The 27,518-nt window shown below is 57.6% G+C and overlaps 1 protein-coding gene across 1 annotated transcript; it reads right to left on the bottom strand.

The window, feature by feature from the left end:
• Positions 1-26,227, bottom strand: CTNND1 (catenin delta 1). Its single transcript, XM_030450967.1, is given in 38 exon segments — positions 1-133; positions 135-169; positions 323-420; positions 547-594; positions 889-976; positions 1,529-1,643; positions 1,747-1,927; positions 1,930-1,938; positions 2,046-2,147; positions 2,150-2,195; positions 2,730-2,857; positions 3,755-3,823; positions 4,083-4,100; positions 4,487-4,637; positions 5,207-5,324; positions 5,611-5,690; positions 5,693-5,752; positions 5,754-5,777; positions 5,779-5,792; positions 5,890-5,907; positions 5,910-5,930; positions 5,933-5,950; positions 5,953-6,038; positions 6,040-6,085; positions 6,088-6,130; positions 6,133-6,165; positions 6,167-6,267; positions 6,270-6,345; positions 9,163-9,417; positions 9,419-9,700; positions 9,915-10,052; positions 10,054-10,075; positions 10,328-10,392; positions 10,394-10,405; positions 11,484-11,605; positions 11,608-11,802; positions 12,592-12,710; positions 26,146-26,227. Coding segments are annotated over 36 exon segments (2,856 nt in total). The 5' UTR covers positions 11,678-11,802; positions 12,592-12,710; positions 26,146-26,227; the 3' UTR covers positions 1-69.
• Between the last annotated feature and the right edge of the window lie 1,291 nt (positions 26,228-27,518).

Raw genomic sequence — 27,518 nt, forward strand, 5'->3', positions numbered from 1 at the left:
GCAGCACTCAGAACAGAATTTGGCTGGCCATAACACCCCTAAGAGCACAGTAGGATTTGTCACCACTGCTCAGACTGGGCAGGATACTGTGCGACATACCAACACAGGGGAAAAGATGGCAGCATCCTCCTCCCTCTACCACGGGGTGCAATTCCTGCCCCTCCTCCTGCTGCAGACACATGGGGTTAGTAGAGGCAATGGAGCAGGATGGGGGGGTGTTAGTATGGAACCCAGTTCAGCCCTCCTCTTGACGGTGAGGACAGCCATGTGTCACCTCCCACACCCTGTCCACCCACTCCTCCCTCATCAGGGAGCTGCTCACCATCAACGGCGCTGCCTTCACTGGCTCCATGTCACCAAGATCACCAGATCGGTCCAGTGGTCTGCTGTGGTCCCTCTCATTGAGTGTGGAATAGTTATCTGGAGCAGGAGAGGGAACAGTCAATCACAGCACCTCCATGGCAGGCAGCCTCATCCCCACAGGAGATGCAATCTCTGCCCTCTCCCTGCACACCAAGGAGGAGGCAAGACCAGTCTCTCTCTTACCTGGTCCCATGTTGCTCATCTGGATCTCCTCCCGGGAGGATTTCTTGTCTACAAGCAGGGAGAGCAGCAGATAAGCCCCAGCAGCCAGGAGAAGCAGAGGAACCGCTGCCTGCCTTCACTGGAGGGGCCCAAACCCAGCTACAGCCACAGCACTGTTGACCCAAGCACACTACAGGGCCCTGAGAAGCCACATAAAGCCCAAACTGACAGCCCTGGATGAACAGCTGCGGCTCCCAAGAATGCCAGGGCTGAAATAGCAGGGAGGGAACCAAGGCCAGCTGTTGCATGTACCACAAGATTAAGGATGACAATGGGGACAGGTGCTGAAGGGAAGGCACATACCTGTTTTTTGGTTTCTGTCAATGAGAGGCAAGGTGCTGTCATCAAATGAGTTGCCTCCCTGGGTCCGAGAAGCACTGCTCAGGTTCACCTGCAGCATCAGACAGTGACCACTCACACCCTGCATCCCAGACACCCCATCAGCACATCCCACCTCTCTAGCCCCTGACACCAGGACAGACCCAGGAACCCTCCCCATATCCCCCAGGCAAGGGGCATGAGGCAGACAGATTGTGCTCCTGAGCCTACGGCTCTATCCACATTGGGGAGAGGGTATGACATGCCTGAACCAGGTTGAACAGCACCCAGCCTTCCAGAAGCAAGGACAGCCCTAGCTTTTGGTAAAAAAATTGAGCCCTGAAAACCTCGTTCTTCAGCACAGTGGCTTCTAGTGCTGCAAACTTCCCTGCCTGCAGATCTGCACAAGCACGTCAGGGACATGGGGCATAAAGTTTCAGAGTCTCTTAGCAGAGACTTTGGGCCAGCCATCAACTGAAAAATGGCAGAGGAGGCACCTTCAACAACCCCAATAGGGCAGCTCTGAAATCCAGCACTGCTGAGCTCCAGGAACACCATTCTCCCTGCTGCAGGGCCTACCTACTGCCCCAGTTAAGACAGGGCATCCCCATGCCCATCCCCATACCTGGAAGTCTGATTTCTTCCAGCCTTCCTTCTCCAGGGGCTTCCGCAGCTCTTTGTATCCCCACACAGTCTGCAACACAAGGGCAGCTGCTCGGACTTCTCTCTCTGAGCGGTTCCTAGAAAGATGTGAAAGAAAGACGTTTGGAAATACCCATGGCCTCGAGGAACCTCCCAGAGAAGCCCCTCTTCCCCTTGCATTGTCCTTCGAGCAAAGCGTACCCAGATTTGTTGATCAGCACCAACTTCTCAATCCCCTGTGTTTCCCGCAGCTTCTTGGCAGCCTCAAGGTTGTCTACAATTACTTCATTGATGGTGTTGAGGATTGACACCACTGTGTCCTCAGAGAGGTTTTTGGTTGGAGTTTGCTGGCCTCCAGGCAGTTTCTTAACTAGGTTGGGATGGCATGTTTACCTGGGAAGGAGAAAGAACTGGGCATGAGCAAGGGTGGAAGAGAAATGCAAGGGGGTTGGGTAAAACTGATACAGAGAGCACGATGTCCTCTCCTGTGCCGCCCTCACCTATCAGCTCCTTGTTACGCAGGTCAACAGCCAGGTTGCGCAGGGCTCCAGAAGCTGCTTTGACCACCCGCTCACTGTCATGGGTCAGGAGGTCAGCAATGCCGAGAGTCCCTTCTCCTGGCGCAACGCCGAGCGGATGTACCGGCCGTACTGTGGGACAGAGTGTCACTGAGGCAGGCACCACCCAGCCCCTCCCAGGGCAAGGGGCACCCCTAGCAGCCTTACTACCTGCCCTCATTCTGGGAGCCAAGGCTTCACCAGCTGGCTGCTAAGGTCCCATCCCTTTCCCAAAGCCCCATCCCAGGCAAGGCCAGCAATATTTCCCACATGGTGTTTCCACAGACACCATAGGAGTGCGGCTCAAGAGGCCACAGAGAGGCCCCAAACCTTCATCCCCTGCCAACAGAAGGGAACGAATGGCAGGGAGCTGGCTGCAGGCAGGGAACCCTTGGGAAGACACAACTGGTACAAAGCACAGGACAGACCTGGTCCATACCTGAACTGTGCAGCTGAATATTTTCAGGCAGCAAGCCATATGCCATGCACAAAGTGAACTGCCTGAAACGGCAGAGCCTGGCTACCTACAGCCTGGCGGTACCACCAGGGTGATGCTCCCTGCTCCCAGGGTCCCCCAGTCCCACAGAGGGATGCACACAGACACAGCCATCTCCAGGAGGCACTCACTGTCCAGCTGCCAGCACACAGGTTCTGAATGGCTCCTGCTGAAGCCTCCAGGATGGCTGGAGTTTTGCTTTCCTTCAGGAGGGAGATGTATATCCGAACCACTTCTGGCTGGAACAGGAGCTCGTAGCCTGGCAGAAGAGCATGGGAGGAAGGGCTTAAGGGCTCTGCTAGCACCCAGCTCACTCAAAGAAGCACTGCTGGACAGATGAGGCTTTCACCCAGGCTCACTGCTCCCAAAGGCTCCATCCTCAGTACAGAGAGGGCTGCCCCACAGCACCATTGGTCCCAGCCCCTGCCCAGAGATGCCATGGCTACTGCCCACAGGCCCCAACAAATAACTGCAGTTTAGAAGCTTGGGCCAAGCCACAGCACTGCTGCCGTCAACAAAGAGACCTCAATTTCAATGCAACACTTGGCCAAGACATACTCAACCTGGCAAGGGCATGAGGTGGGGCAACAAACTCAGCAGCCAGGCACACCAGAGTCCTCTCAGGAACCTTTGGGCAGAAGGAGCTGAGCTGAACTGCAGCTCTGGGCTAACGCCCACTGCTTGGCAATCCTGAGAGGAAATGTTATTCACAGCCCTCTAGGCGAGATGCTTGTCCCCAAAGGCTTCTTAGAATGACCCTTCCTCGTGCTGGAGAACACTCCAGAGCAGAGGTTTTGGCTTTAAATGTTGTCTTCATGCCCAGGAGATAAGTGCAGGCAAGAGGGCAACTAAGAAGTCTGAGACCTGCAGGGCTGTGTCACCATGCTGTCCCTTAGCCCTTAGAAAAATGGTTCCAGAAAGCCTCTCGAGGTGGTGCTGATCTCCTCCAAGCACAACAAGCATCCTCAAAGTGTGACAGACAGTATTTTAACAGATGCTCAGGCAACCAGAAGCATAACTCCTCCAAACCAAACCTCTGCCCATTTGTGAGGCTCACTGCAATGGCAAATCAACTCCACTCACTCCTCTCCTGGACTGCTTGTAGAGGAGCAGCCCTGCACACCCAATCCCTATGCAAACACATAGAGGAACATACCTTTGGCTGGAATTGTTCTTTTGGGAAAATCCACTGTATCAGCACCAGGGTCTTCTGGGAGCTTTTTACCTTCAAAGAGCAAGCAGACAGGTGTGAGATACCTCCTTTTCCCACCCATCTGAGTCTAAAAGCTCTTCACCACTTGCTACAAGAACGCCAAAAGTGAGCTGAAGCTAAGCTACAGCGTGTCCCCAAAGGGGACATCAAGGGCATTAGCCACACTGCAGGCAGAATGTGCCAAGCTCGGGGGAGGGGGAAAAAAAAAAAAAAAAAAGGTAGAGAAAGCACCCCATCAAATCATGGAAAAATCAAAACCAAGAGCACTCACCTCTGGAGAACCATTCGTCTATTGGCGAAGTGGAGAGAAGACAGGAGAGAGGGGAGGCAGGAGAAGAAAGTTGCCGACAGCATCATGGGGCAGATCATTTGGCAAGAAAGCAAAGAGAAGGGGAAGGGGCAACACAGGAGAAAAGGGAAGGCATGGAGTTAGTGTACATCTATCCATCACCATCCCACTGCCACAGAAACCCACCACTGGCTTGTGTCAAATGCTCTGGGTAAGCCAAGCAGCAGCTCTGATAGCCAGAGGAGGCACAGACCACCGTGTCTCCAGAGAAAGCTGCGGTTTAGCCTTCACACAAGAGATGCCAGAGTAGGAGCGCAGAAAACCAGACCACCTGAACTCCACTGCAGTAGATCTGTCCCATCCACCTCCCTCCACACTGCTGCCACCCAAACCACCTTTCCCTTCTTGGCACGAAGCAACTCGCACATGGGCCCAGCGTTGTTGCAGGGGCCAGAGGTGTCTCTGGTAGCGCTCAGCATGGGGGATCTCACGGTGGACTTGGTAGGACAAGTTTCTCATGCACACAGTTCTCCACAGCTGGACAGAAAGACAGATAGATATGACTTGGAGCCATGTGCCCATATCATTCTCTGAGAGAGGGCTCTTCACGCTTAAAACCCAGAACCAGGCAATGGGATCTGAACTGGGACCAGGTGAATATGCATCTCAACTCAGAGCTGGAGCTAACCCCCACCCAAATCACGTCATGGTCAGTTCTGCAGGTGTGAGTTCATACCGTTGGGTGGACCAAAAATATCTCTGCCATAAGCAAAAGGTCCAAGAAAGCTCCAGGGAAATTCAGCAACTATACTACCACATAGACTTTATAGGCCAACCTTTTCCACTGCAACTGCTGCCTGAGCTGTTGCCATCTCTTGGTAAACACTGCCTAGGTCACTATCGCCAGGAGATCATGGAAAACCATGAGCCTGCACCAGGTTTTCCCGAGCTAGTCCTGTCAGACCAAATCCCTCACTGGTGAAGATTTCCCCTGCCCACTCTTCATCCACCTTGGAATGAACCCAGCTTCAATCACCACAAACAGCAGAACTGTGTGACAGGGGAAGAGCCTGACACATGCTCTGACATCACCCCAGTTGCCATACCTTGCTGTCAGAGTCCTTCTGGCCAATCTCAGATTGGACAATGTAGATCAGGGCATCCACCAGCCCATCACATTCCCGCAGCTTCCGACGGGCCTCACTCCGCTCTGAGCTCACATTCCTGCCGGCAACAGAGAACAGTTGAGACAGGGACCACTGAGGGCAGGCAAGGAGCAAGCCCACACCCAGCAGAGCTCAAGCCAGACAAAAGCTCCTGCAGCTCTCCTCCACCAAAAGAAACTCCTCCAAAATCAAGGATTGCATCACCAGTAGCCATCTTAGAGTAACTCCTGTCCAGATCTCCTTTGGACATCCCAGAAAGCTACCAGGGACAGCCAGGAAGGAGCACTACAGCAGCCTCAACCCATGCCAGCTCTCTGCCAGGAGTTCGTAGCCCCCTTCCATACCTAAGGCAGCCAGCCGTATTGGTGAGCACCGACTCCCACTCAATATGGCGGGGTTTTGAGTCCTCGTTGGGTTCCCGCCCAGCCAGAGGGGAATGACAACCTCATCAGTCAGAGCGTGTAGTGCATGATCTACAATGGCCATCCTTGATGGAGTCATGTGAGGACAGGATTCCACAGTGTTCCTGCAATGCCACAAGTGAGAGGTGCTCAATCAGACCAGATGCACTGTGCATCCCTCACCCACAGGGTCAGCCCCTCCTCTCCTCCTGGAGCCATTACCTGTGATGACCTCCGTAGGTCCATGTCATGGGCCTTCCGCACAGGCGCACCAGAGCAGGCACCCATCACAATTCTTGATGGCGATCTTATTGTCCTGGTCTTTGCCAAAGGAGATGTTCTTCAGGGCTCCACAGGCACCATAGTGCACTCTTTCTTGGGTGATCTAACAATCCCACCAGCACAGGGATGCCCTTTCAGCTTGCGCACTCTGCTTCACCTTGTCATTGCGGTAGCAGAGGTGTCTTGCAGGTAGGCAGCCGCATTGGACTTGACAGCATTCCAACCGAAAGCTCAGCATGGTTATCACCTCTGGCAGCTCTGGCTGGCGCCAGTTCCCGGGGGTGGCCTCCCTCCGCAGGCTGTCCAGACTAGCAAGCTGCCCCGCTCATGTTGAGGCCAGAGGTTGCCCAGTAGTACCCGGTCAGGGGCCACTTCATCCACCAGCATATCTTCATACTCCTAGGAGGGGGAAAACAGCCAGGCATTAGCATGAGACCTATAGCTGGGAACCCACCTAGAAGATAGGCTGAAGTGCACTGAGCATCTGGTCACCAACTACCCTGCTGGAGTACACTGAGCAGAACCCCACCAAAGGGCTGGACCCAGGCAGCAGAGCTGTGTCCCTGGGGCACCTTCAGGTTCAGCTGGGCTCTGTACTGTAGGAGACACCCCCATGGGCCTCCAGGCCTGCTCAGGAAGGAGGTGGCTGTTCCCCAGGAGAAGGCAGCCCCCAGCAGCTACTCCAGCCTTCTCCCCCGATGGGCTTAGCTTCGGGTCAGGGGCTGGACCCTCCACGCAGGCCAGCCTGAGCACAGAAAACCACTCAAGCCTGCAGCCACTAGAGGGCAAGTTGACACCAAAGCGGATGGTGGGAGAAGAAACGGCCCTGAGCTGCCCAGGACCTCATGCCCAGGGCCAGCGCCCAGTCTGATTTCAAGCATTAAGGACAGCCAGGATCAGCCTTGCTGCCCTGGGCACGGGGCTGAACTGTGGCTCCAGAGCACACACCAGGCAAAATCCAGGATTCTTGCCCCATTTGTCATCACTGGCAGTATAGTCTTTTCTCCTAGTCTGGCAAAGGAATCCAGTGATTTCCCAGCAGAAGGGGATTGGAGGAAACCTGGCACTTAAAACACAGGGCCCTGACCACTGCTGTCAATCCCTGATGTCCAGGGCACTGGGGACACAGAGCCAGGGTCCAAGATGTGCCAGAGGATTTAACCCTCATCTGTCCCAGGGACTGCCCAGGGAGCCACCCTTCTGAGCTCCCAAACCAGGAGCAGGCAGGGAGAGCTGCAGCAGAGGATGGCAGCAGGTTCTGCTTCCCCACAGCTTCCAGTACAGGGCTCACAAAAACCTTCAGCTAAGGTTGCCCACCCCTTCAGCAGCCATATCCCCTTCAGGTGCTGCCAGGATGAGAGAGCACACCCGCTGAGCACCCTTTCCCTCAGCCTCTGCAGGAGGGAGCTCTGAGAGGAGCCACAGGAGGGGACCCACGTGGGCCGGGAGCAGCCAGGACACCTGGTGTCTCAGCTCAAGGCCCTCTATTGTCTCTCCCTATGTCTTGGCGAGCTTGCCTCTCTGAAGGAAGTCCATTAAGCCAGGCCTTGCTCAAGACAAAACATCTCCTGAGGCTGGGGATGCTGAGTCCCGACTGTTTCCCGTTCCTGCCTAAGCCAGTGGCTGCATGTGGATGGTAAACTGAGAAGCCGGGACCGCCAAAGCTCAACAGCGCTGGATTCCACAGATTGCTGATCTTTATTTGGTCTGCCTGGGGAGGAGAGCCTCTCGTGGGCCAAACCAACCCATCTTCCCATGACCTGCACCATCCCTGCAGGACAATGTGACATCTTCACCAAGATGTCACACTGCCCCATGCTTGGAAGTGGGCTTTCTCTGTGACTCGCATCCCCCACACTTCCCCCACCCAGCTGCAGCTCCTGTCCTCAGGATCTGGGGGGACAGAAAAGCATGAACACCATCCAGCCCAGGAAAGAGGAATTGTGGCCTCAAAGCACATGGTTCAGATTTAGGCCATACCAGCAGGGCTCCCATCCTCATGTGCTGGGCAGGACACAAACCCAGAGAGGGTGGCCTTCTACCTTGGCTGGCATTCACTCCTCTGGAGCAAAGCAGACAAGGGTTGGGCATGCTTGCTTAACCCATTCTGCCCAAGCTGCTCCTGAAGGAGCCACAATGGCCACCTGCTCAAATTTGCTCATGCTGCCTGCACAGGGGCAGGCACCCTGCTGGCCCTCCTCCAGCCAGCACAAGCTACACAAGGCGGGATGGGGGAAAATCAATCTGGTGAACAACCGCTCGGACTGGTTCAGCACAGCAGCAGAAACACTTGTGCTGGCACCAGCCAAAAGGACAAAACTCCTCCTTTAGTCCCTTCACAGCCAGGAGCTACCACTGATTTACAGTCCATTGCCTGGAGACAGGAGATCTCCTGAAGGGCTAGTCAGACTCTCGCCTGCCTGTTTGATGCTTCAGGAGCTGAAGCAGCCTGTGCTCAGCCCCCCACCACTATTCCGCCCTCACCCCCTAGCCTAGGGCAACTCAGAGCTGATACAGCCCCCTCTTCATCTCTGGGAGCCAAGTTAGGCCTCTCACTCCATTCTACCTCCCCACACTCTTGAGCCTGCTCAAGGGACCCCGTTGAAACCCTGTCCGACAGCACTGAGCCCCTGTTCTGTCCCCCTGTGGGGCAGTTCTTGGCTGGAGGAGCCCCCATCACCCACAGAGGAACCAAGGGGGAAGCTGCTGCTGCTGCTGAACAGGTTGAGCAGCTTCCCCCGCCTGCCCTACCCTGGCCGTACTGCTGGCACCATGGGGCTGAGCTTTCCTCACCCAGCCCTGGACCCAGCCCCACTGTGCTCAGCTGGCCTGGAGCAGGATCACAAAGCTGCTGCTGCCTCTGACAGGGGCTGAGCCCACACCTCACACTGGGAGATAGCTCTTGGTGGGACTGGCAAGCTGGGGCCCACGAACCTGCCACCTCCCAAAGGCAGGACAGAGAGGGAAGGGCCCTGGGCACCTCCAGCTGCCCAGTGGAACTCCTTGCTCCAGGACAAACTGGTTTCAATCAGCACCCAAGTTTAACCACCAATTAAGCAGATAATCAGAAGCGGATGCAAGTTTTCTCCTGCAGGAGCCACACATGACTCAGCACACGGTCTTGTCTCTGCAATCCACCCACCCCTGCTCCTAAGGGGGGGAAAATTATAAGGGACCCCCACAGCAACCCCCACCCCCAGTGCCTCCTGCCACATACCTGAGCCGGCGCCGGGGGTCAGAGGGAGTCCTGCCGCCTGGCCGTGCATAGTCAGACATAAGCCCGTAGTCTACATCTTCAAAGCCCACGCTGCGCTGGTCATCCTCCAGGCCATAAGGCTCAGGGTGGAAGTGGTTGAGGTCCATGTTGCTGCCCCCAACACGCACCTGAGGCTGCGGCCCCATAGATGTCTTGGCGGCTGGGGCCCGGTAGGTGTCCATAGAGGGCCGGTAGCGCTCATCAATGCGGGTGAACACGGGACAGGCTTCCATAGCTGTGGTCACTGCCTGGGTAACCATCCTCGTAGGGGGCGGCCATAAGCCGTCAGGGTAGTTGGTAGTTACGAGGGAGGGTGGCTGTGCTGGGCTGGCTCAGGTAGCCACCAGGGCCACCATTGCCATTCTTGCGGAAGTTCCTATCCATGGTCTGGACATAGTTGCTGGTAATGGGGGAGGTTTCCAAAGGCAAACCATCAGGCCCCACTGGAACCTGCTGCACCGTCCGGGTGGTCACAGTCTTCACAACTTTCTTCACCTAGAGGGATGGATAGAGGCCATGCTCCCAATCAGGAAATCCACCACACCCCAGAAGTCCCCTTCCAGCCCAAGCACCCAGACTCCAGGCAGATTTCACACCCTGTTTTAGGTCACAGCACAGCAAGCTGGCAGACATTGTGTCTGTAAGCACCCCAACCACCAGGGTCTCTGGCCAGAGCCCCTGTCCTACATGCTCTCCCCCATGCCTGTACCGTGGTCTCTGTGCGCCGGGTTGTCCCATCATCTGATGTCTCCACAGACACAACAGACATGGCCCCTTCTGGGTCCTCCTCCATGGTGTATGTCTCCTCCACAATCTGGCCTGGGTCCTGCATCCTAGGGATTGTGCCTGTACAAGAGGTGGCTGTGGTCCCTGAGGGCAGCAAGGGTCAGGGCAGTCAGCAGTCCACCAGGCTTCTCTGAACCCAGCTAACCAAGAGATCTCCCCTCTTACAGAGCCCTGATATTCTCTTGCATGGCAGGGGGTACCAAAACACCCACACCCAAAGCCCCTTCAAGCCAGGAGGGCCACATCAGAAATGTAAGTCCCCTTTCCCAGCCAAGGTGGGGACACTGGAGCCCTGCACCCCTGAGCGGGCTAGCCACAGCCAGAGGGCTCAGTCGCCTTACCTGTGGCCCGTTGAGCTTCAGATCTTGATATTTCTGCCTTTCCAGGTCAGCATCACCCAACGAAACGGCCGTTCTGAAACACACAGCACCACAGCAGGCCAGTCACTAGACTGCCAGAACCCATGTATCCATACCTTTTCCCTGCCAGGCCCCAAAGCAGACCATCTCCTACCTCTGACAGACACCCAACACACACCCTGGATGAGGGGCACACTCCTGGGGGGCTGTAGGACTTGCAGAAAACGTACCCCCATTCCAGCCTGGGAAAGAGCTGGAGGACAACACCATTCAACCCTGCTCCAGACATTCCAACTCTCCCATGGTGTTCAGCACACTCCTAAGTGGGTCCAGAGACCCTTCCCTGCTCCCCAGAACAGTCCTGGAGACCTTCCTCCTCTTCTGACACTGGAGCATCGCAGAGGGCCCTCCTGGGGCTGCAAGGGAACAGCACGAATGCTGATGACAGTGCTACACTTGACTCCTGTGCTCCTTTCTTCCCCCAACCCACACATCTCTCCTGCACCACAGCCTTCCACAAAATGCCACCTGCCCTTCCAGCATGTGGAAGGGCATAAAACCAGCACCCTCCCCAAAATGGAGCCCAGGAAAGCAAGAACAGGAGACCTCAACCAAGGCAGATGAAACACATGTCCAACCCTGCAGAGAAAAGAGACCTCTTCCAGCCCTGGTTTGGCTGTTTTGGGGAACAGACCAAGACTCTAGAGACTTGCACTCCATCACACAAGATGGGGACACATGTGCTCCCCTCCCGCTATACACCAGTCTCTGCATTTCAGCCATCTTTCATGCAGCTGAGTGGGATGGGGAGCCAAGATACCCAGGCACTGAACACAGCCTCCAACCTTCACAGAACCTAACCAGAACCAGCCTGGTAGCAAGACCCTCCAGGCTGGCTCCTTGTCCCCAGAGGACTCTGGCTGCAAAGGTTGGGTTTGTGCAGCCTCAGATCACCTCCAGCCCCTCAGACATACAGCACCACCAGATCACACCACCAGCCTCACTCTCTTCCACTTTGGGTGCACAAGGAGGGATTGAAGGTGCCAGGCCCAGGGCTGCCCCCACCGAGGCAGGACTGACATGGAGGGGCTCCAGGAGCCTCCGCACACACCTCTGCCAAGGAGGTTTTTTACCTGGTGCCGCCGGGTGAGCGTGCCGTTGGCCCAAGCCCGGGCTGGCGTCCTGTGGGAAACCCGTACTCGTTCCAGCTGGGCTGAGACATGGCGCCGTTCCTCCTCAAGCGCCCGGGTCAGCTCTCGAACTGTGCCTCCTGCTCCTTGACAGAGGCAAGGATGCTGGCAGTCGACTCCACTTCTGAGTCGTCCATGGGTGGTGGGTGCCCAGGACGGGCAGGGTAGGGACAGAGGGCACGGGGAGGCACAAGCAGAGGCGGCTTGGTGTCAAGGTGAGGGGAAGAAAAGTGGCCCAAAGGGGCAGGAGCCCCTCTCTTCACTGCACATGATTTGGAGGGAGGAAAGGAGGAGAGAAGAGCAGTCCAGAAGAGACTGATTGGTTAAGACAGGTTATCAGAACAAGGGAAGAAATAAAAAATATCTTATGGCATTAACAACCATTCCCACCCACCACCAGAGAGCTGGCACAGGGTCTCAGAGGAGCACAGCCCCAGGTATGATTTGGATGCTCCTTGGCCCAGCTTTAAGCTTGGAGAAGTGGAACTTTTTGGGCAGAAGTTCCTCCCAAGCAGTTGGGGTTGAGTTGGGTTCAGAAAAAGCTGCTCTGTGCTGAGGAGGTTCCCTCTTCCCACAGAGACCCCCTGCAGGGTTGTCCTACAAGGAAGAGCTGCTGCAAGCAAGGGGGAGGACACATCCCTGGGGCAGAGCAGGGGACATTCTCCCATAGATGTTACCCACATCTCATTATTTCCTCAGGGAAGGGCTGAAGAGAGGTCTGTGTCACCTATTCACTCCCTTGGCTCCAGCATGATAAGAGGCAGAGACACAGCCCAACACCCACAGCTCCTTCCACCCAGGAAAGGGGGAAAGCAGGTTGGGATCCCCCTAAAGATGACCTCGTGTCCCTTTGCTGCCAAAACTCATCACCCTCTGGATTCTCACAAGGGTTCTCAAGGCTGCAGCCAGGCCAGGAGTCCTGAGCCCACAGACCTAGGGTTTGGGCACTGGCTGGGACTACTCTAACATCCCCTCCCAAAGGAGAAAAGTGAACGAGCACACCACAATCAACATATTTTGACAGAGAAAGGCAATATTTTTCCATACAGACCTGTTAGAGGAGGAAGTTCGGGTCTGATTGGCAAAGGCACGGGACAGCCAAGTCTAGACGCAGAGAGTCATGGGAGAAATAGCCCAGCCACCACAGTGAGGAAGCAGGAGAGAAGAGAGCTGCAGGGACAGCAGGAGAGGAGGTAAAAAATCACACAGGTGAACTCAAAACAGCAGATAGGGCAGGCAACAGACCAGGAAAATGGGCTTCTCTTCCCACCCTGTTTTCTCCAAGGACAGAGCAGTGCCTTGAGAGGGCTGGTGAGGTGGCGAATGTGGCACTGCTCCCACTGCAACCTCTCTGCAGCCTGGAGACCCCAGCCTCTCCAACAGCTCCCCACTTACAGGGAACAGAGGCATAAAGGAATGGCAAAGAGCTCAGCCCCCTGCGCAGCCCTGCCGAGTCCCTGCAAGCCCAGCGGAGGTTTTCCCAAACCTGTGCAGTCATGACAGGCATGTGGGACTCGCTCAGGCCAGGCAGCCAGCACAGGAGCTGCTTTCCCACGGTCTCCAGCATTGGCTCTGCCCACTCCCCCCCATGCCACCACCCCAGCATGGCTGTATTGGTGATGTGGGGCCAAAGGCAGGGGCATCACTGCCCCCTGCACAGCCCTGTCCTATCTGCCTCCCGCTCCCCACGCTCCCTGGCAGCTCTGTCCTTCCAGCCTGCAGCAGATGCTGGTTTGGAGGAGCTCAGAGCAGGGCTTTTGGCTTGTATTTATTTTTAACTGATTTCCCACTCTATCTCAAGTGTATCCAAACCAAACCATTCCTTAAGTGCCTCCCAATGGACTTCACTCCTCCCCATTGGTCTGTCCCCAAAGCTCCCCTTGGACGCAGGCAGCCCTGGTATGTTTATCAGACACCTCGGAGCCCAGTGGAGCAGGGAGGATTTTCCCGTTCTTTGGAAGCTGCCTGCAGCTCATTTGAACATCTGGTCACTGCCACTCTCTATCTGCCTTTGTCAATAAAAAAATCCAGCTCTTCCATGCGTAATCATATGGTGCCCAACAAGAGGTAAAGCCACGGCGCACACACACACACACCCAAGCCAGACTGCTTCAGCTGCAGTGCCCTGCCCCAGTCCAGCGTGGGCTGGGATGCTCACCGGCCGGTCCGCACCCCAGGAGGAAAGCAGCCCATCACGCTTGGCTTAGGAGCCCATATAGGCTTTCAGAGGCTCCTAGACATGACTCCTGGCTTATGCATGCAGCTTTCCATTCTTTCTACCTTGCAACAGGTATGCCCTAAGGCTTCTTTCAACGGATTGACTCCCCGAGCCTTGTATGGAAATGCAGAGATGGCTCTGATCTTTGCTGCTACAAGGTCTCACCCGCCCCACAGATTTGCAACAGAGATGCTCTGGAATAAGTGGCTTGGTGCCTCCCGGAACAGTGCTGACACATGCCAACTCACACCCTTGACTCCAATACTCCCCACTTTTGGTGGGCATGCACCCGTCTGGAGCAGGGACACACATCCTCTGCCCAGCCTCACCAGGTCCCTCCACAGTGAGGCTGCTGATGGACTACTGACCTGTCCCTCTCCCCAAGGAGAGGGGGAGCATCTCCTTACCACATCCCACACTTCTCCAGCAGGTAAGGGGTAGTCCTCAGACACCCTAAACAACCAGAGCACTCAGAACCCCAGCCAGAAGGCCCACTAGCTTGTGATTAATTTCCAGAGCAGTATTCCTCCAAGCCACCAAGAGAGGAACATCTCCCTACAGAGACCGGATGCACCATGTGATAACCTCGCCCAAGAAGCTGTGCTGCTACACATCAGCTCCCCAGCCTGCCCTCGACCACCTCCATGTAGAAGAGGCCAACTTTGAGGTCTGTAAGCCAGTATGCTGGCTTCAAGGAGACTGAGCCAAGCCCATGCTCTTGTGAGCAGGCTCACTTGATTGCAAGCAGCCTTGCTACTGAGCAGCAAGCACAGACCAGCAGGGTTTGCCTCTTGCAGGAAGGCAGCAAGAGGAGGGACAGAAATCCCAGCAGATTCCTCCAGCCCCACAGAGCTGCCAGCCAGGCCCCAGGCAGCCAGCAACAGCCACAGGCCCCCATCTCTGCAAGTCCCCTGGGAGCAGAGCCGGGAGAACGTGGCCACAAACAATGAAACTCACAGGGCTGCTCAGGGCCCCAGATAAGGGGCCAGAGCAGCCGTGCGGCTGTTTCCTTCCCGTCCCTTCCACAGGGAGTAAACACAACAGCGGGGAAGGAACAGGACAGGTCCCCCACCAGCCAACTCTCCGCATCCTCTTGCGCTCACCAACACCCTGTAACCCAGGCAGGAGGGGGCGCAGGGATAGCCCTCCCCTGCTTCCCCTTCAGGCCACCAGGTCAGAGCAGAAAGCCCCAGAAGAGATGGCAGCTGGGGGGCTGTCAGGGAGCTGGGGTCACACTGGGGTAGCCAGAGGAGGGGCTGGGATCCCTGGGGCACTGTAGACCCCTCAACACCAACCAGGTGATGGCCGAAGGTGGGCATCTCCATGGGACAAGGCCCTGCCAAGCAACTCTCTAGGGTGTCTGGAGCCTGCCCTGCACACACAGCTGTCACAGCTCCATAACAGGTGAGAGGTGCCAACAGAACAGGGTACCTGCTGCCTGAGTGGCTCTCCCAGTTTTCCTCCTGGGTCCTTCTGCCATCAGGATGCTCCACCTCCCTACCCTCCCCTTTAATCCAGGATTAAAGACACCATTATAGAGCAGCAGTGCCAGGCCCAGGAAGGCTGGCCAGCACTGCCCCTGGCTCTCCCCACAGCCACACACCAGCAGCTGTTCCATAGAGCTGCCTGCCTGCCACACACACAGGCACACACATTAGCACCTACTCAGCCCTACAACCCCTGAGCTGCAGCAAACTTGCCCCAAATCACCCTGTGGTGCCTTGCACAGCAGGATTTTGGTGAGAGGGGTGCAGCACAGCTCTTCACTGCCTCCTGACACCAGCTGAGGGCTCTGGTCACCTCCAAAGACAGGGAGATGAGGGAAAGAGAACCTTGGCCACACAACCCAACCAGGCCAGCCAGAGAGCTGCTCGTGACAGCTCAGAGCCAAGTACACTGGATCCCACAAGGATGAAATTCCAGGGATTGCTTTGTGACCATTCCCCCCCCTCCTGCTCCCTGTCCCTCTCCCTCTGAAGATACAACTACAGAGCATTTTTCCAAAGCCAGACCCTGACCATCTTTGAGGACTGCTGCATGAAAGCCTTTTCATCATGAGGCACTTGCTGACACACCCATTACTTAAAAAACCCAGCAACCCAAAAATATTTCATCTGTCTCAGTTCAGGGCAAAACAAAAAGGCCTAAAAATTAAACACACTCTACAGCAGCTTCTGCCCCAGGACAGCACCAGCACACTTGCCCTGTGACTAGCAGCAAGAGGGGACCCTAGGGACCAACACAGCTACCCAGAAAGCTTTACCTCCAAATTCCTCTGCCCTTATCTCCCAACTTCCTGGCACCAGCACAACCCTGTGCATGCCCAGAGGTCCTGCAGTCAGAGTAGGTCCACCGCACTGTGCCTTTGGAGAACGGCCCCATCGATCCACAAGCAGATGCTCATGCAAAGCTTATCACCACAGGAACCCACCTCCCCCCTCCTCGCTGTACTTAAGGCTTGGTAGTAGACAGAAAGATATCCTAAGCCCTGACGAAGCCCTCAAAGCTGACACCAGTGGAAGAACTGTAAAGATAGCATGTTTATCCAAAGCCTGTTGTGTCCCTGCTTCCTGGGGGAACTGCCTTTCCCCCAAAATCAAATCTTTGCCTAGAAAAACAATTTCCAGAGCTAAACTACATTCATAGCCACCCATAGCTCTCCTGCCCCTCCTCTGTCAGAGAACACAGCAGCTCAAGACTGAGGATTCCCCACAGGAGTAGCTTCCCTGTCAGCTACGGAAAGATTAACCCCAGGGCCCAAGCTGAGCTGGCAGATGGGGAATTGCAAACCACAGGCCAGGGAGAATGGACAAGATCTGGCAGATAAGACACAGGAGGCTTGGCAGGCGGCGTGGGGATCTCCAGAGCACAGCCCTCTGCTTGGGTCTTTCCAAGAACCTGCTCCATGCCCCAAGTTTCCAGAGAGCTACAATTAGAGCAGGGGGGGACGCGGCCCCTCACCCAGGCTGGCTGTGCCACTGCGGGGACACCAGGAGCTCTGCAGGCCAGACCACCACTGAGGGATGCAGTGCCCAAGGACTTTGCTCAGTCCCCAGCACCAACTAGGCAAGAAAAATGCCAACACTGCTGAAGCAGTTTGTCTTGCTCTATCAATTTGAGGGACTCTGAGGAGAGCCTGCCTGCCCTGCAAAAGTGAACATCAATAGCTATCACCACCAGACCCCCATCCTTGAGAGAGACAGAGAGAGGAAGCAACAATTCTGGTTCCAGTTCCCTATCATGATGCACTTGGGAAAAAACAGAAACCCCATCAATAATTCAAGCCCACAATTGCCTGAGCGCTTGTAGCGCATTATACTTGCTTGCTCTGCATAGGTTCACAGCCTTACTAATTCACCTCAGGCTTCTGGTCAGCCTCAATTAGCTAAAAAATAAATGAAACAACATCTCTGGCATCCCTCAAGCCCCCTGAGCACAGGGTCCCGGCTCACACAGCAGTCCGTAGACCTCGGTCTGCCCAAGGCAGCAAGCACCAAGGGCTGCCAAGGAGCAGCGAGATGGCAGGGTATAGGGCAGAGAGTCCATGGTCATCCCCAACTCTGCTCTTGTCCTTAGCTCAGGAGGGCACATTAGCCCTCAGACTCCAGAACAGCGAATGGGTGGGCAGGAATTCCCACATCCTTTCGTGGGCCATGGAGAGCTTAGTCTGTAACCCATTCTCTCCCACCAGTCCAGAGACCCCAGAGGCAGGAGTGCCCACAGCCTGCTCTTTCTTGCAGCCCCCTCAGCAGACAGGGACCCACCTGCCCAAGGCTTCAGACACCTTCTCTGCCCCAGGCCCTGCTGTGCAGGGCTCTTCCAAAGAAACTGGGCTCTCCCAGGGTACAGGAGCCACAATGGACTCTGGTCTTTTGAACTCTCAGGGCAGAAAACGGGCGTTTCCAGGACACTGCCTTGGGTGCCGACCTGCCCTGGCCCAGCCCCACGGTCCACAGGAGCCATGCCCATGGCGCCCAGCCCTGGGGAGAGCCAGGAGGGTGAAGCAGCAGCAGGATGGAAGCAGCTCGCCTCCACCTGCCACATCCAACTGATTGGAATGGCAGTGGAATGGCTGCCGGTCCGCCTACCCGCCGCCGGGACCGGGGGAAGCTGCCCACCCTCTCATGGAGGGGGTACCTGCCCAGACGGCACCCAGCACCGCACCTTATAAGGGAGCGGGCCCGCAGCCAGGCGGGAGGATAAAGTGGGAGATAAGGTCAGGGTGGGGCTGCTGTGGGGAGTATGAGGAGGAAGCAGGACGACAGGGAGCAGGCGTGTGTGGATGGGGGTGCAGAAATGCACAATACCCATCGGCTGAGGAACGCATCTAGACACAGCCGGGGTTGAGAAACATGGTGGGCGATCCCCTGTGATCTGTCCCCAGCCTGGCCAAGGTCACCAGAGCAGACAGGGTGGGCGATGCCCTGGGGAAGGGAAGTGTTCCCAGATGGGTTCAGCTTGCTGCCCCAGCGGGACAGGGAAGGAGAGGCAGCCCAGAGGGGACGGTGGGTGGGAGGAAGGAGCAGCGTGAATCAGCCAGAGAGATGGGTTTGTTCCGCTGGTATGCCAGCAATCCGGCTGCGGGGCAGCTGCGTTCCCGGGCAGGTGAGGGGGGCCATGGGCCTTCTCCTGAGCACGGCCGGGACCAGCCGGACCTCCGGGCAGCTGGGGAAGCGCTGGCTGCAGCCAGTCCCACGGTGACGGCTCCCCCCACACCTTCGGGGAGGAGGACAAGCGTCCCCCCCAGCAGAGGGGCAGCCAAGCCACCAGCTCCAGGCAGACACCGTCCACCCGCAAGCCCCGAGCAGGACGGCCGTGAAGCAGGAGGAACGTTCTGCTGCACCCAGAAGACCCCCCCAACAGCCCCTCCTGCCCGGTCCCCCCACCCCGGGGGGGGGGGAAACAGTGAGGTGGGGTCCCCGCCGCTCCCCCCACCAGGCAGACACGGTCCCCACGGTCCAGCCCTCGGCCCCGGCTGATTCCCATGCCGGCAGCCCTCCCGCCGCACAAAGGCAGCTCTTTCTGCCCGCTGTGGGAATTCGCAGCTGAGGCTCGGCGCGGACAAAGGGATTTCACAGGCACATCCCGGCGGCCGGCCGCCCTCCCCCGGCCTCCCCGCTTCCTGTCACGGCAGCGCCAGGCCCCGGGGCGGCAACCAGCCAGCACCCTGCAACGGGACCAGGAACCGGGCCAGAGCCCTCCCGGCGGAAAGACACCCCCCCAGCCTCCAGTGGGATGGCAGAGCAGTCTCTGCTGTCTCCAGAGGTGCCACTCTGACAGGGGACGCGACCTATCCCCGTGGAGCTCGGCCGGACCTCGCTGAGCCAAGGCCTGCGCTGCCCCCCGACCAGCCCCTGCCCTTCACCTACCACCCGGCTGGACTTTCCCACCCAGCTGCCTCCCTCCCTCAGAGAAAACAAACATCAGCCTTTCTCCTCGGAGATAAGACCTGCAAACAGCACCCAGGGAGCAAAGTCCTCCCGATTAAACCTCCAGCTACGACACCACGAGCACTGCCACCCTCCCTCGAGCCCCATGGGGACGGCAGAGGGGGTGAAGATGCTTGGGAACCTCCCCTCCGGGACAGATTTAGCTCCTCAAGGGCTCACAACAGCTGCTGGCTGCCCTCAGCCAGAGGCTGCAGCCCGGTGGGCAGCGTTCCCAGCAGGACTACAAGCAGCCTCCCCCTTCCTTCCATCCGGTCACAGCACCCACAGAAATCTGCCCCTGCCAGAGCATCTAGTGCCAACCCAGCACACGAACACACGGCTTTGGGCCCTCTAACCCCCGGCAGAGAGCCCTCACAAAGCCCTAGTCTCTCTTTTCCAGGAAAGACACTCAAGATCATTTCCCCTCCTAATACCTGCAGTCAGGCTGGGACCCAACTCCTCTGTTCCAAGCAGTGGTCCAAAGGCCCAGGGAGGGTCATACTGCCCCCACCACAGGACCGTCACCACCTGCCTTATCCACCTTCCCAGCAAAGTGAATTCCAGTCACCACAAAACCACTACCAGAAACACAGAGAGGAGCAGGAGCCCCTCCACCCCAACCCCAGGCAGAGTGTTCATTCCTGCTACCCAGCAGAGAGCAGGGCCCTTCACCCTGCCAGATGAGGCACACACCTCTCCCCTCCCAGTCTGAACAAACAGGCAGTGAAGTAATGCTGGGTGCAGGAGGCAATTGCACCCATGAAGCCAAGCAGCCTGAGGAAGCCACCCAGGAGGAGTGGGATCCCCCCGGCCAGCCCAGACTCCCCCAGCAGGTAGGGCAGCCAGCAGGCTGAGTCATAGCTCCAGGCACCCAGGGGCTGGGCAGAAATCTCCAGCTTGGCTCAGCATGACCTCACCCAGTGCTTCTCTCTCTACTGGCAAGCATGCCCCTGCACTGGAGAGGGCTTAGAGGGCCCAGCCAAGAGGGGTAGTGAATGAATGGGTGAAGGAAAGTCACCCAAAAAGGATCAGGCAAAAGCCAAGGTTTGCACCACTGGGGGTGGGGGAGGGTGGAGGGACTGCTGCCCTGATGGTCTTCAGGAGGCTAACACCAAGCTCCCTGCAGTGCTCAGAGTCCTGTCAGGACACTCCCAGGGGCTGGCAGAAGCCAGTGCTCATACACAGCAGCAAGGGACACACAAGACAGCAGGCCAGGCCATACTAAGAGGGACAGTGGGACTCCATCATACTCCAGCCCCCTGCCCAAACTGTTTGCCAGTGCCACACCTGGCTACTGCTCCCTTAGTACTCACTGAGAAGTGGCTTCCCAGGCTCCTGCGCAAGCTGAAGGGAAGGAAACCTGCCTTTCCTGGTCAGACAGGAGATGACATCGTGACTTCCCTTTCCCGTAAGCTTCTAAACACAACGTCCTGCCAAGGGCCACTCCCCACCACCTCCAGCCCACATGCAGACACTCTGGAAGCAGGCTAGGAACACCAGGGACCGGCACCACCACCAGATGCCCAGCTGTGCCAGCATCCAGGAGGTCAGCACAGTCCAACGAGAAGACCAGATGCCCGGCTGGTTTGCTGGAAGCATCTCTCCTCTGGGGAACAAATATGAGGGCTCTTTGACTGTGGAGGTATCACATTCCTGTCCAGGGCTGGGAGTATCCTACAAGTAGAGGGTGGAAGGAGCTTTTCCAACTCCACATTTACATGGATGTGCCCACCATGCCCTAGAGATTACCTGCAGAGCTCAGGAGACACTAAGTGGAGTTCTAGCACAACATCTTGCTAAGACCATAAGCAAGTGTGCACTGATGCGCTCCAACTTCCACTCACCTCATCTGCTCATTTGCACAGCCCCACCAGCAAGTGGGCACATACAGCCAGGGCCACCAGAACTCTGGTGTTCTCAAGGGTCACAGTGCCAGGACAGGGACATCCATGGAAAGCTGAGCCACAAGCTCCCCCACAGCTGCCTTCACTGTCCAGGCCCATCCAGGCAGCTCCTCTCATTACCAAAAGCAGGAGAATAGAGATGGGAAATGGTTTTCCACACAAGTTAGCTACTGGGACTGCCACTGAACTCAAGGGAGAGCAGGTGTCTGCCAGCAAGAGTGCTGCAGAGGGAGGTGCAAGGCCTGGGAGCTCCCTCCTGCAGATCAGAGACACAGCAACAGCAAGGCACTGTAGAGCTAGCCTCTCCATATCACAGAGATTTCTCCCAGAAGCACCCTAAGGCTGCCCTGTCCTCTCCTCACACAGCAGACCCTGGTTAGCAGCAGGTGGGCTGACACCTCTCCCCCCACAGCCTGAGCCAGGCAGGGCAGGCAGCACAGCATGCTGCAGCACGCTCACAAGAATGTGTTACTGCACGGGGCAAGGGGCCTGCCAGCAGCATGCACAGGCGGACGGTGACCCACCCTTCCAGGTTGGAAAAACTCGTCCTGGCAGTTCCACACACTGCCTCCCACCCCAGTGGTGCCCATGAACAGGCTGCCCCATGCCACCACCTCCACAGGGGCTGCTGGGGACACAGGCAAGATATATGGGGCTTCTCTCAAAAGGAACCAACCCAAGCAAGACAGGGGCAAGAGGAACACATATCAGCTGAGAACAATGTGACGCCTTCCTCCTCCTGGACAGGGTGGGAATCAGCTCTCCATACTCATCTGCTCCAAGGCTACCCAGCTCCCACTCCAAGTAGTACATCTCCCCACCTCAGGTAATGACTCCCCTGCCCAGGAGGTGCTTCTGCAGTTACAAAATCCTCACAAAGTGCGAGGGGGGAGCAGCTCCTCCTGCTCCCAGAGCCTTCCCCAGCAGAGGCAGCCCTCCTCTGTGCTCCCAAGGAAGAGGCAAGTGAGGATCTCACTGCTTCCAGGTCCTGGTGCCCAGGAAGGGCCAGACCAGTGAACTTTCAGGAGTGCTCACTGTAACCAGGGGAAACACCCCTTGAACTGGAGCAGTCGGGGCTGGTACAGAGTCACTGCAACAACTCTTGCTCCTACACACCTGAACCCAGCACTCCGCTGCCACCTGAGCCACCAACCCAGCATGGAAAGGGATGCCCTCATACTGACCCTGGAGATGGTTTAAAAGTGCTCCCTGCCTGTGCTGGAAGCCAGTCACTCCCAGCCTGGAGAGGCAACCCAACAAGATTGCTTTGCCAAGCCCTGCAGCCAGCCACTGACATCCCAGCAGCACCTCGACAGCCTCAGAGCCACCCCCATCTAAAGGCCAGGGATGTGGTTTGACAAAAACTCCCATCTCCCATCAGCACAAACATCCTGGGAATGAGCTATTAAAATTAAACATTTGGGGAAAGCGCTCAGCCCAGATCAGGTCCCCAGGTCCAGGCTGGCACAAGCACGAATGCAGCAGCACAGTCACCATGGACCTGCAACACAAGGTTAGGGGTTAGGGGCACTGGGACACACTCCCAGGCATCCACTGCTCCTCTGTCACTTCCTTGCAGGACACTCATCTACCTGGAGGCTGGAATGAAAGCAGGCTGCAGGACAGCTGAGGCTGTTCATTCCCAGCCCAAGCCCCTGAACACTGAGGGTCCCACCACCAAACCCCCACCTACAACAGCTCCAGGCTGGAAAAAGCAGATAAAAGCAGAGGTGACAGGCACCCGAGTTAAGGGTTCACCAGTCCTGGCACCATGCCTGAAAGCTTGTGCTCCTAAGTCACCCGTTTGCCCCTGTATCCAGCAGCCACTTCATCCCAGACCACCATACTGTACCATTTTTCAGCCACAGTGAGGAAGCTCAGGAGAAGACTCTTGCTTCCTCCACAGGGAAACAGTGCACTGCTGCAGGAGGATCACCCCACAACCCCTGCCATCCCAAGCACAAACAGGAACATGACAGAGCAAACCAACCCCTATGCAGCAGCCACTGGATGGGCACAGCATGGGGACAGGCCCAGGGGCAGCAGAAGCCCCAGCAGCCTTCAAGCACAAGACAGGCAGGAGCCAGACAGACTCATCAGCCTGCTGCTGGGAGTTTCCAGAGCAAGAACTGGCTCTAAAAAAAAAAAAACAAAACAGTTCCCCACGCACACAACCCCAAACAGCTTCCTTGGATGACGAGAAGCAATGAGAGGGTTGTGGCCACCTTGGGGAACTTTAGGACTTTGGTCAAGAGCCTGCAAATCCAGCCCCCTTCCAACAGCCTTGTCCTGAGACACATTACTACTCTCAGTGCCAGAGGACAATCTCCTCCACCAGCCAAGCCCTGTGTCACACACAGAGGATCTGCCTGAATCACCCAACAGGTTTGGGGCTTGTCACCACATCCTAGCAACACCTGTTAACTTTTATGAACCCAAATCAGCCTCACAGCTCTGCTCCTCACTGATGGCCAGACAGGAATGGGGAGAGACCACAACCACACTGCAAAGAGTCAGGGGTTTAGAGCCAGGAGAAGAGCCCTGCACCTCCCTGGAGACTGCAGCACCACAGTCTTGGGAAAGGGCTCTGTCCTTGCCAGCAGTAAATGAAAGACAGTTACGAGGGGTTGTTGGGAAGAGAAACCAAGAGATTTGACCAGCACTCTCCCCTAAGGTCACAGACAATGGTAACCTATTTTGAGACATCAACAGCCTTGCAGGCATGGTCCTAGCTATGCTATAGTTTTCTGGGTGTCCTAAAGCCACCCCAGCATAGACACAAAGGACCAAAGCCTGGAGGAGGGATGAGATGAGAGGCAATCCTGGAACAGAGATGCCAGCTGTACAGTTTGGATGGACCATTCCTCCAAATCCTGGTTCATCTAGAGGGAAGGGATGGCCCCAAGGGCTCCTCAACAACAGTAATCAGGGCCTGACCTCCAGGACAGAAGGGAGGAGACTCACCCCTCTGCAGCAGACCAGGCAAGCCCAGCACATTCCACAAAGCAAACATGTTAATCTTCCCAGCCCTTACAGGAAGGTTCTGCACAAGATTCCAGCAAATGCTGCACATCAGGAAGGACAGTCGCTTGAATGCAACAGCATCCTGGCCAAGCGCAGTCAAGTGGAAGGAGAACAACTTTTAAAAATGTTTTTCTTTTTCTTCTTCTTTTTTAAGGGTACAAGTAAACACTGCTAGGTAAGAGAACCTGCCTCAATAAGGTACAAGGAGCAGGCTGGAGCTGGCAAGGTAACTGTGGGGAAGATTAACAATTCCCCCACCTGAGCTCTTCCCAGCACACCACCTCATGGAGCTGTGGGACACTGCCCCACTCCCCCAACCAGAGCCTGGCAGGTTCTGCAGACCCATCACACACAGGAGCACATGCTGGAGGCATGAGAGATGGCAGTCTGCAAGCCACCAGCCTGCCACTCGCCCCTACCTCACCACATTCAGGAGAGCTCCTCAGGGGAGGAAGAGCAAGGGACAGAAATGGAAGTTTCAAATGAAAGCTGCATCCACTGACTATGAGATTTCTGCTGTGCTTGGTCATGGGGGTGCTGAGCTTCCCCTGCAGAGATTAAATCTGTTCTCAATTCTACACCAAGAACTTGGCAGCCAAGTCCAAAAGTGCAGAGGAGACATCAGGTGGACCTCCAGGCAACTGTAGTTAAATACCACGACAACATTCCACATGCCCAGGCAGTCCCATTTGCACACAGACATTGCCCCCAGCTCACCAGCCCACACAAGGCTGGGTGTCACAGCCCTGGAACAGGAGCCTGCTGCCCTGGTGTGGGGTCTCCACTGGGGAAGGGCATCCCAAGGCCTCCCAGATAACACCCCATTACCACCACTGTCACCAGTTCCATGGAAAAGCCTGAGCACCAAGCCCTTGCCAGAGAGGGAGCACCACCAAGAGGTCCACCTCTCTCCAACAATCAGATGAAGCCTTGCTGTCCAGGCTCCCTCACTCAATGCCCAGGCCATAACAGAGGTGCTCCTGTGAGGTAGGCCAGCCCACCTGTGCCTCACAGATGCCAGAAGTCCTCACAATAAGAGGTCAACCCAAACTTTTGAGCACTCTACACCAAGCCCTCTGGGACGCACTCAGGAGGAACGGGAGCAGCCACGCTGCAGAAGGCAATGCCACAGAAGGTCACAGACTCCCCGCACAACACACAGGGCAGGGAGGAGGCAGATGAGCTGTTGTTGAATGACAGCGTGGCCAAGGGGAGCTAAAGAGAAAGCATCCAGGGTCGTGCCTCCCTGGAAGCATCTCGTTGTCACTTCTTACCTGCGACCGTGGTAGACAGGTCTGTCAGGTTGTTTGTAGCTCGGAGCTATTCCATGAAGGTGACGGGCCGCGGGAGGGGGGCAGCCGCCTGCTCCGCTGCACACACGACCCTGCCCGGGCACACCAGAACAAAGACGCAGGCGAACCAGACACCGGGGAATGAGCCCGTCTTTGGCCAGTACGAGGCTGTCCACCGAGCCAGAGAAGGAGCCCAGGGCAGAGCCGAGCGCGACCCCGCACAAAGAGAGCGCAGAGGCCGCCCGTGCCGGCCGCGGGAAGCTGGCACACGGGCCGCCTTTGTTCCGGGCAGGGAGAGCGGCGGAGGCGGCGGTCGGCACTGGGGGGGGAGCGTGGGGGGGGAAGGAGGAGGAGAGCAGGGCTGCCGCCCGGCCCAGCCGCCTTTGTGTCGCTCCCCGCGGGCTGCGGGCGGGACAGGTCCCGCCAGCGCCCCCGCCAGGGCCGGGCACCGCCACCCCAGCACGGCCCGCGGGGAGCGGCCCCACCCGGGTCCCGGGCAGCGGCGGGCCTCCGGGTGTCCGGCACAGACAGGCACCGGCAGGAGACCACGACGGGCCCCGGCTCCAACGGGAGAGTCGCCGGGAGGGTGAGGGCCGGCCGGCCGGCCCGGCCCGCCCCCCTCCCGGCGCAAGGACGAGCGGCGCCCAGCCCGCCCAGGCGCTGGCACCATCAGCCGCCCTCTCCCCCCCTTCCCTCCCGCGGGCTGGCGGCACCGGGGACGCGGAGAACGGGACTCACCGTGGCCGGGCTGCTCCTCGGCGGCGAGCCGGGTATGTGTGGGGGGGGTAAAGGTCCTGCCCCGCGGCGGCAGCACGGCCGCCCAGAGCCCCTCGGCGGGGACCCTCGGCAGCGACGAGGCAGTCGGTGAGGGAAGGGGTGGCGGCCCGGGTCCCGCCGGGCTGTGCCGCGTCGGGGCGGCGGAGATTCGCAGGAGTGTCAAGCCTGACCGTGCGCCCCGCGCCGCTCCCGCACCTAAAATGGAAGTTGCTCCGGCGGGGCGGGGCGGAGCTCCGCCCTTAGCGTCATCGCGCCGCGCGCCAAGGGGCGGGGATCGCGGGAGACACGCCCAGACGGGGGGAGGAAGGGGGGCGGGGGGGGACGCGTCCCGGGCGATCTGTTTAGGGGGGGATCGGTCTCGGGGCCTGCACGTTACCGTGGCGGGGGCTCTGCCCTCCCGCGGGGGCCTGAGTTGCTCCGCAGGCGCTGGGCGTGTGGGGCTGAGGGGGGGCAGAGCCCCCTCCCCGCCTGTCCTGGCGGAGCGGTGGGAGATGTGTGACCCCGTCCCGGATGGAATTTGCCTGGAAGCGGGACTCTGGGACGGGACTGCAGACGATGGGCTGCGATACCCACCTGGAACGGGGTCATCCTTGCCCCCCTCTCTGGCTCCGTTGACCCGGCGCTGGTTGAGTCCACCAACACCCACGCTGGGGGAGTGCCAGTAACCCTCACACAGGGAGCTGGTGTGAGGTGGATTCCATCTCCATGCCCCAACCATGCCCCATGCCACCCCTGGGCACCTTCACCTGAGGCCACGAGTGGGGGGACACACCCAGTAGCCAGGGACAAGCACCCTGCCCATCAGTCTATCGGGGGGACCTGAAGCCCCCACTGAGGGGTGCATGGCCAATTTTGGGATGCCTCTGGCATGGCCAAAGCAGCGTGGACATTCAGAGAGCTGCAAACATGGGGGAGGGATGGTGAGAGAGCACAGATGAGATAAGCTGGGGGGGAGGCTGGGCCCTGGGGGCTCAGGGTGGCTCCTGAATGGGGCCCTTCATGGCAAGCAAGGAAGGAACACCAGTGCATCAGCTAAAAATGTGACTCTAAAATGATCAGCACTCTATGGGGCAGCCATGTCATATCCCAGGACTGTCCACTGCCATTTTGTGGCTCTGGATGAGACAAAATCCTTCACCCCTGCCCCTTGTTGCTGGAGAATTTCCCCTTCCCTGGGGAGGGGAGGCAGTGATGCAGAGCCTGCTCCATCCCGAGTTCCCTGACACTCACCTGGGAGCGATCTGGATCCAGGTTCCCTGAAGGTGACAGTACTGGTGCTGGGCTGGCAGGATTCAGGGGCTGGGGAGAATTCTGCCAGGTCCTGATTGCCAAAC

Source organism: Calypte anna, chromosome 5 (assembly GCF_003957555.1).
Source record: "Calypte anna isolate BGI_N300 chromosome 5, bCalAnn1_v1.p, whole genome shotgun sequence".
NCBI lineage: Eukaryota > Metazoa > Chordata > Aves > Apodiformes > Trochilidae > Calypte > Calypte anna.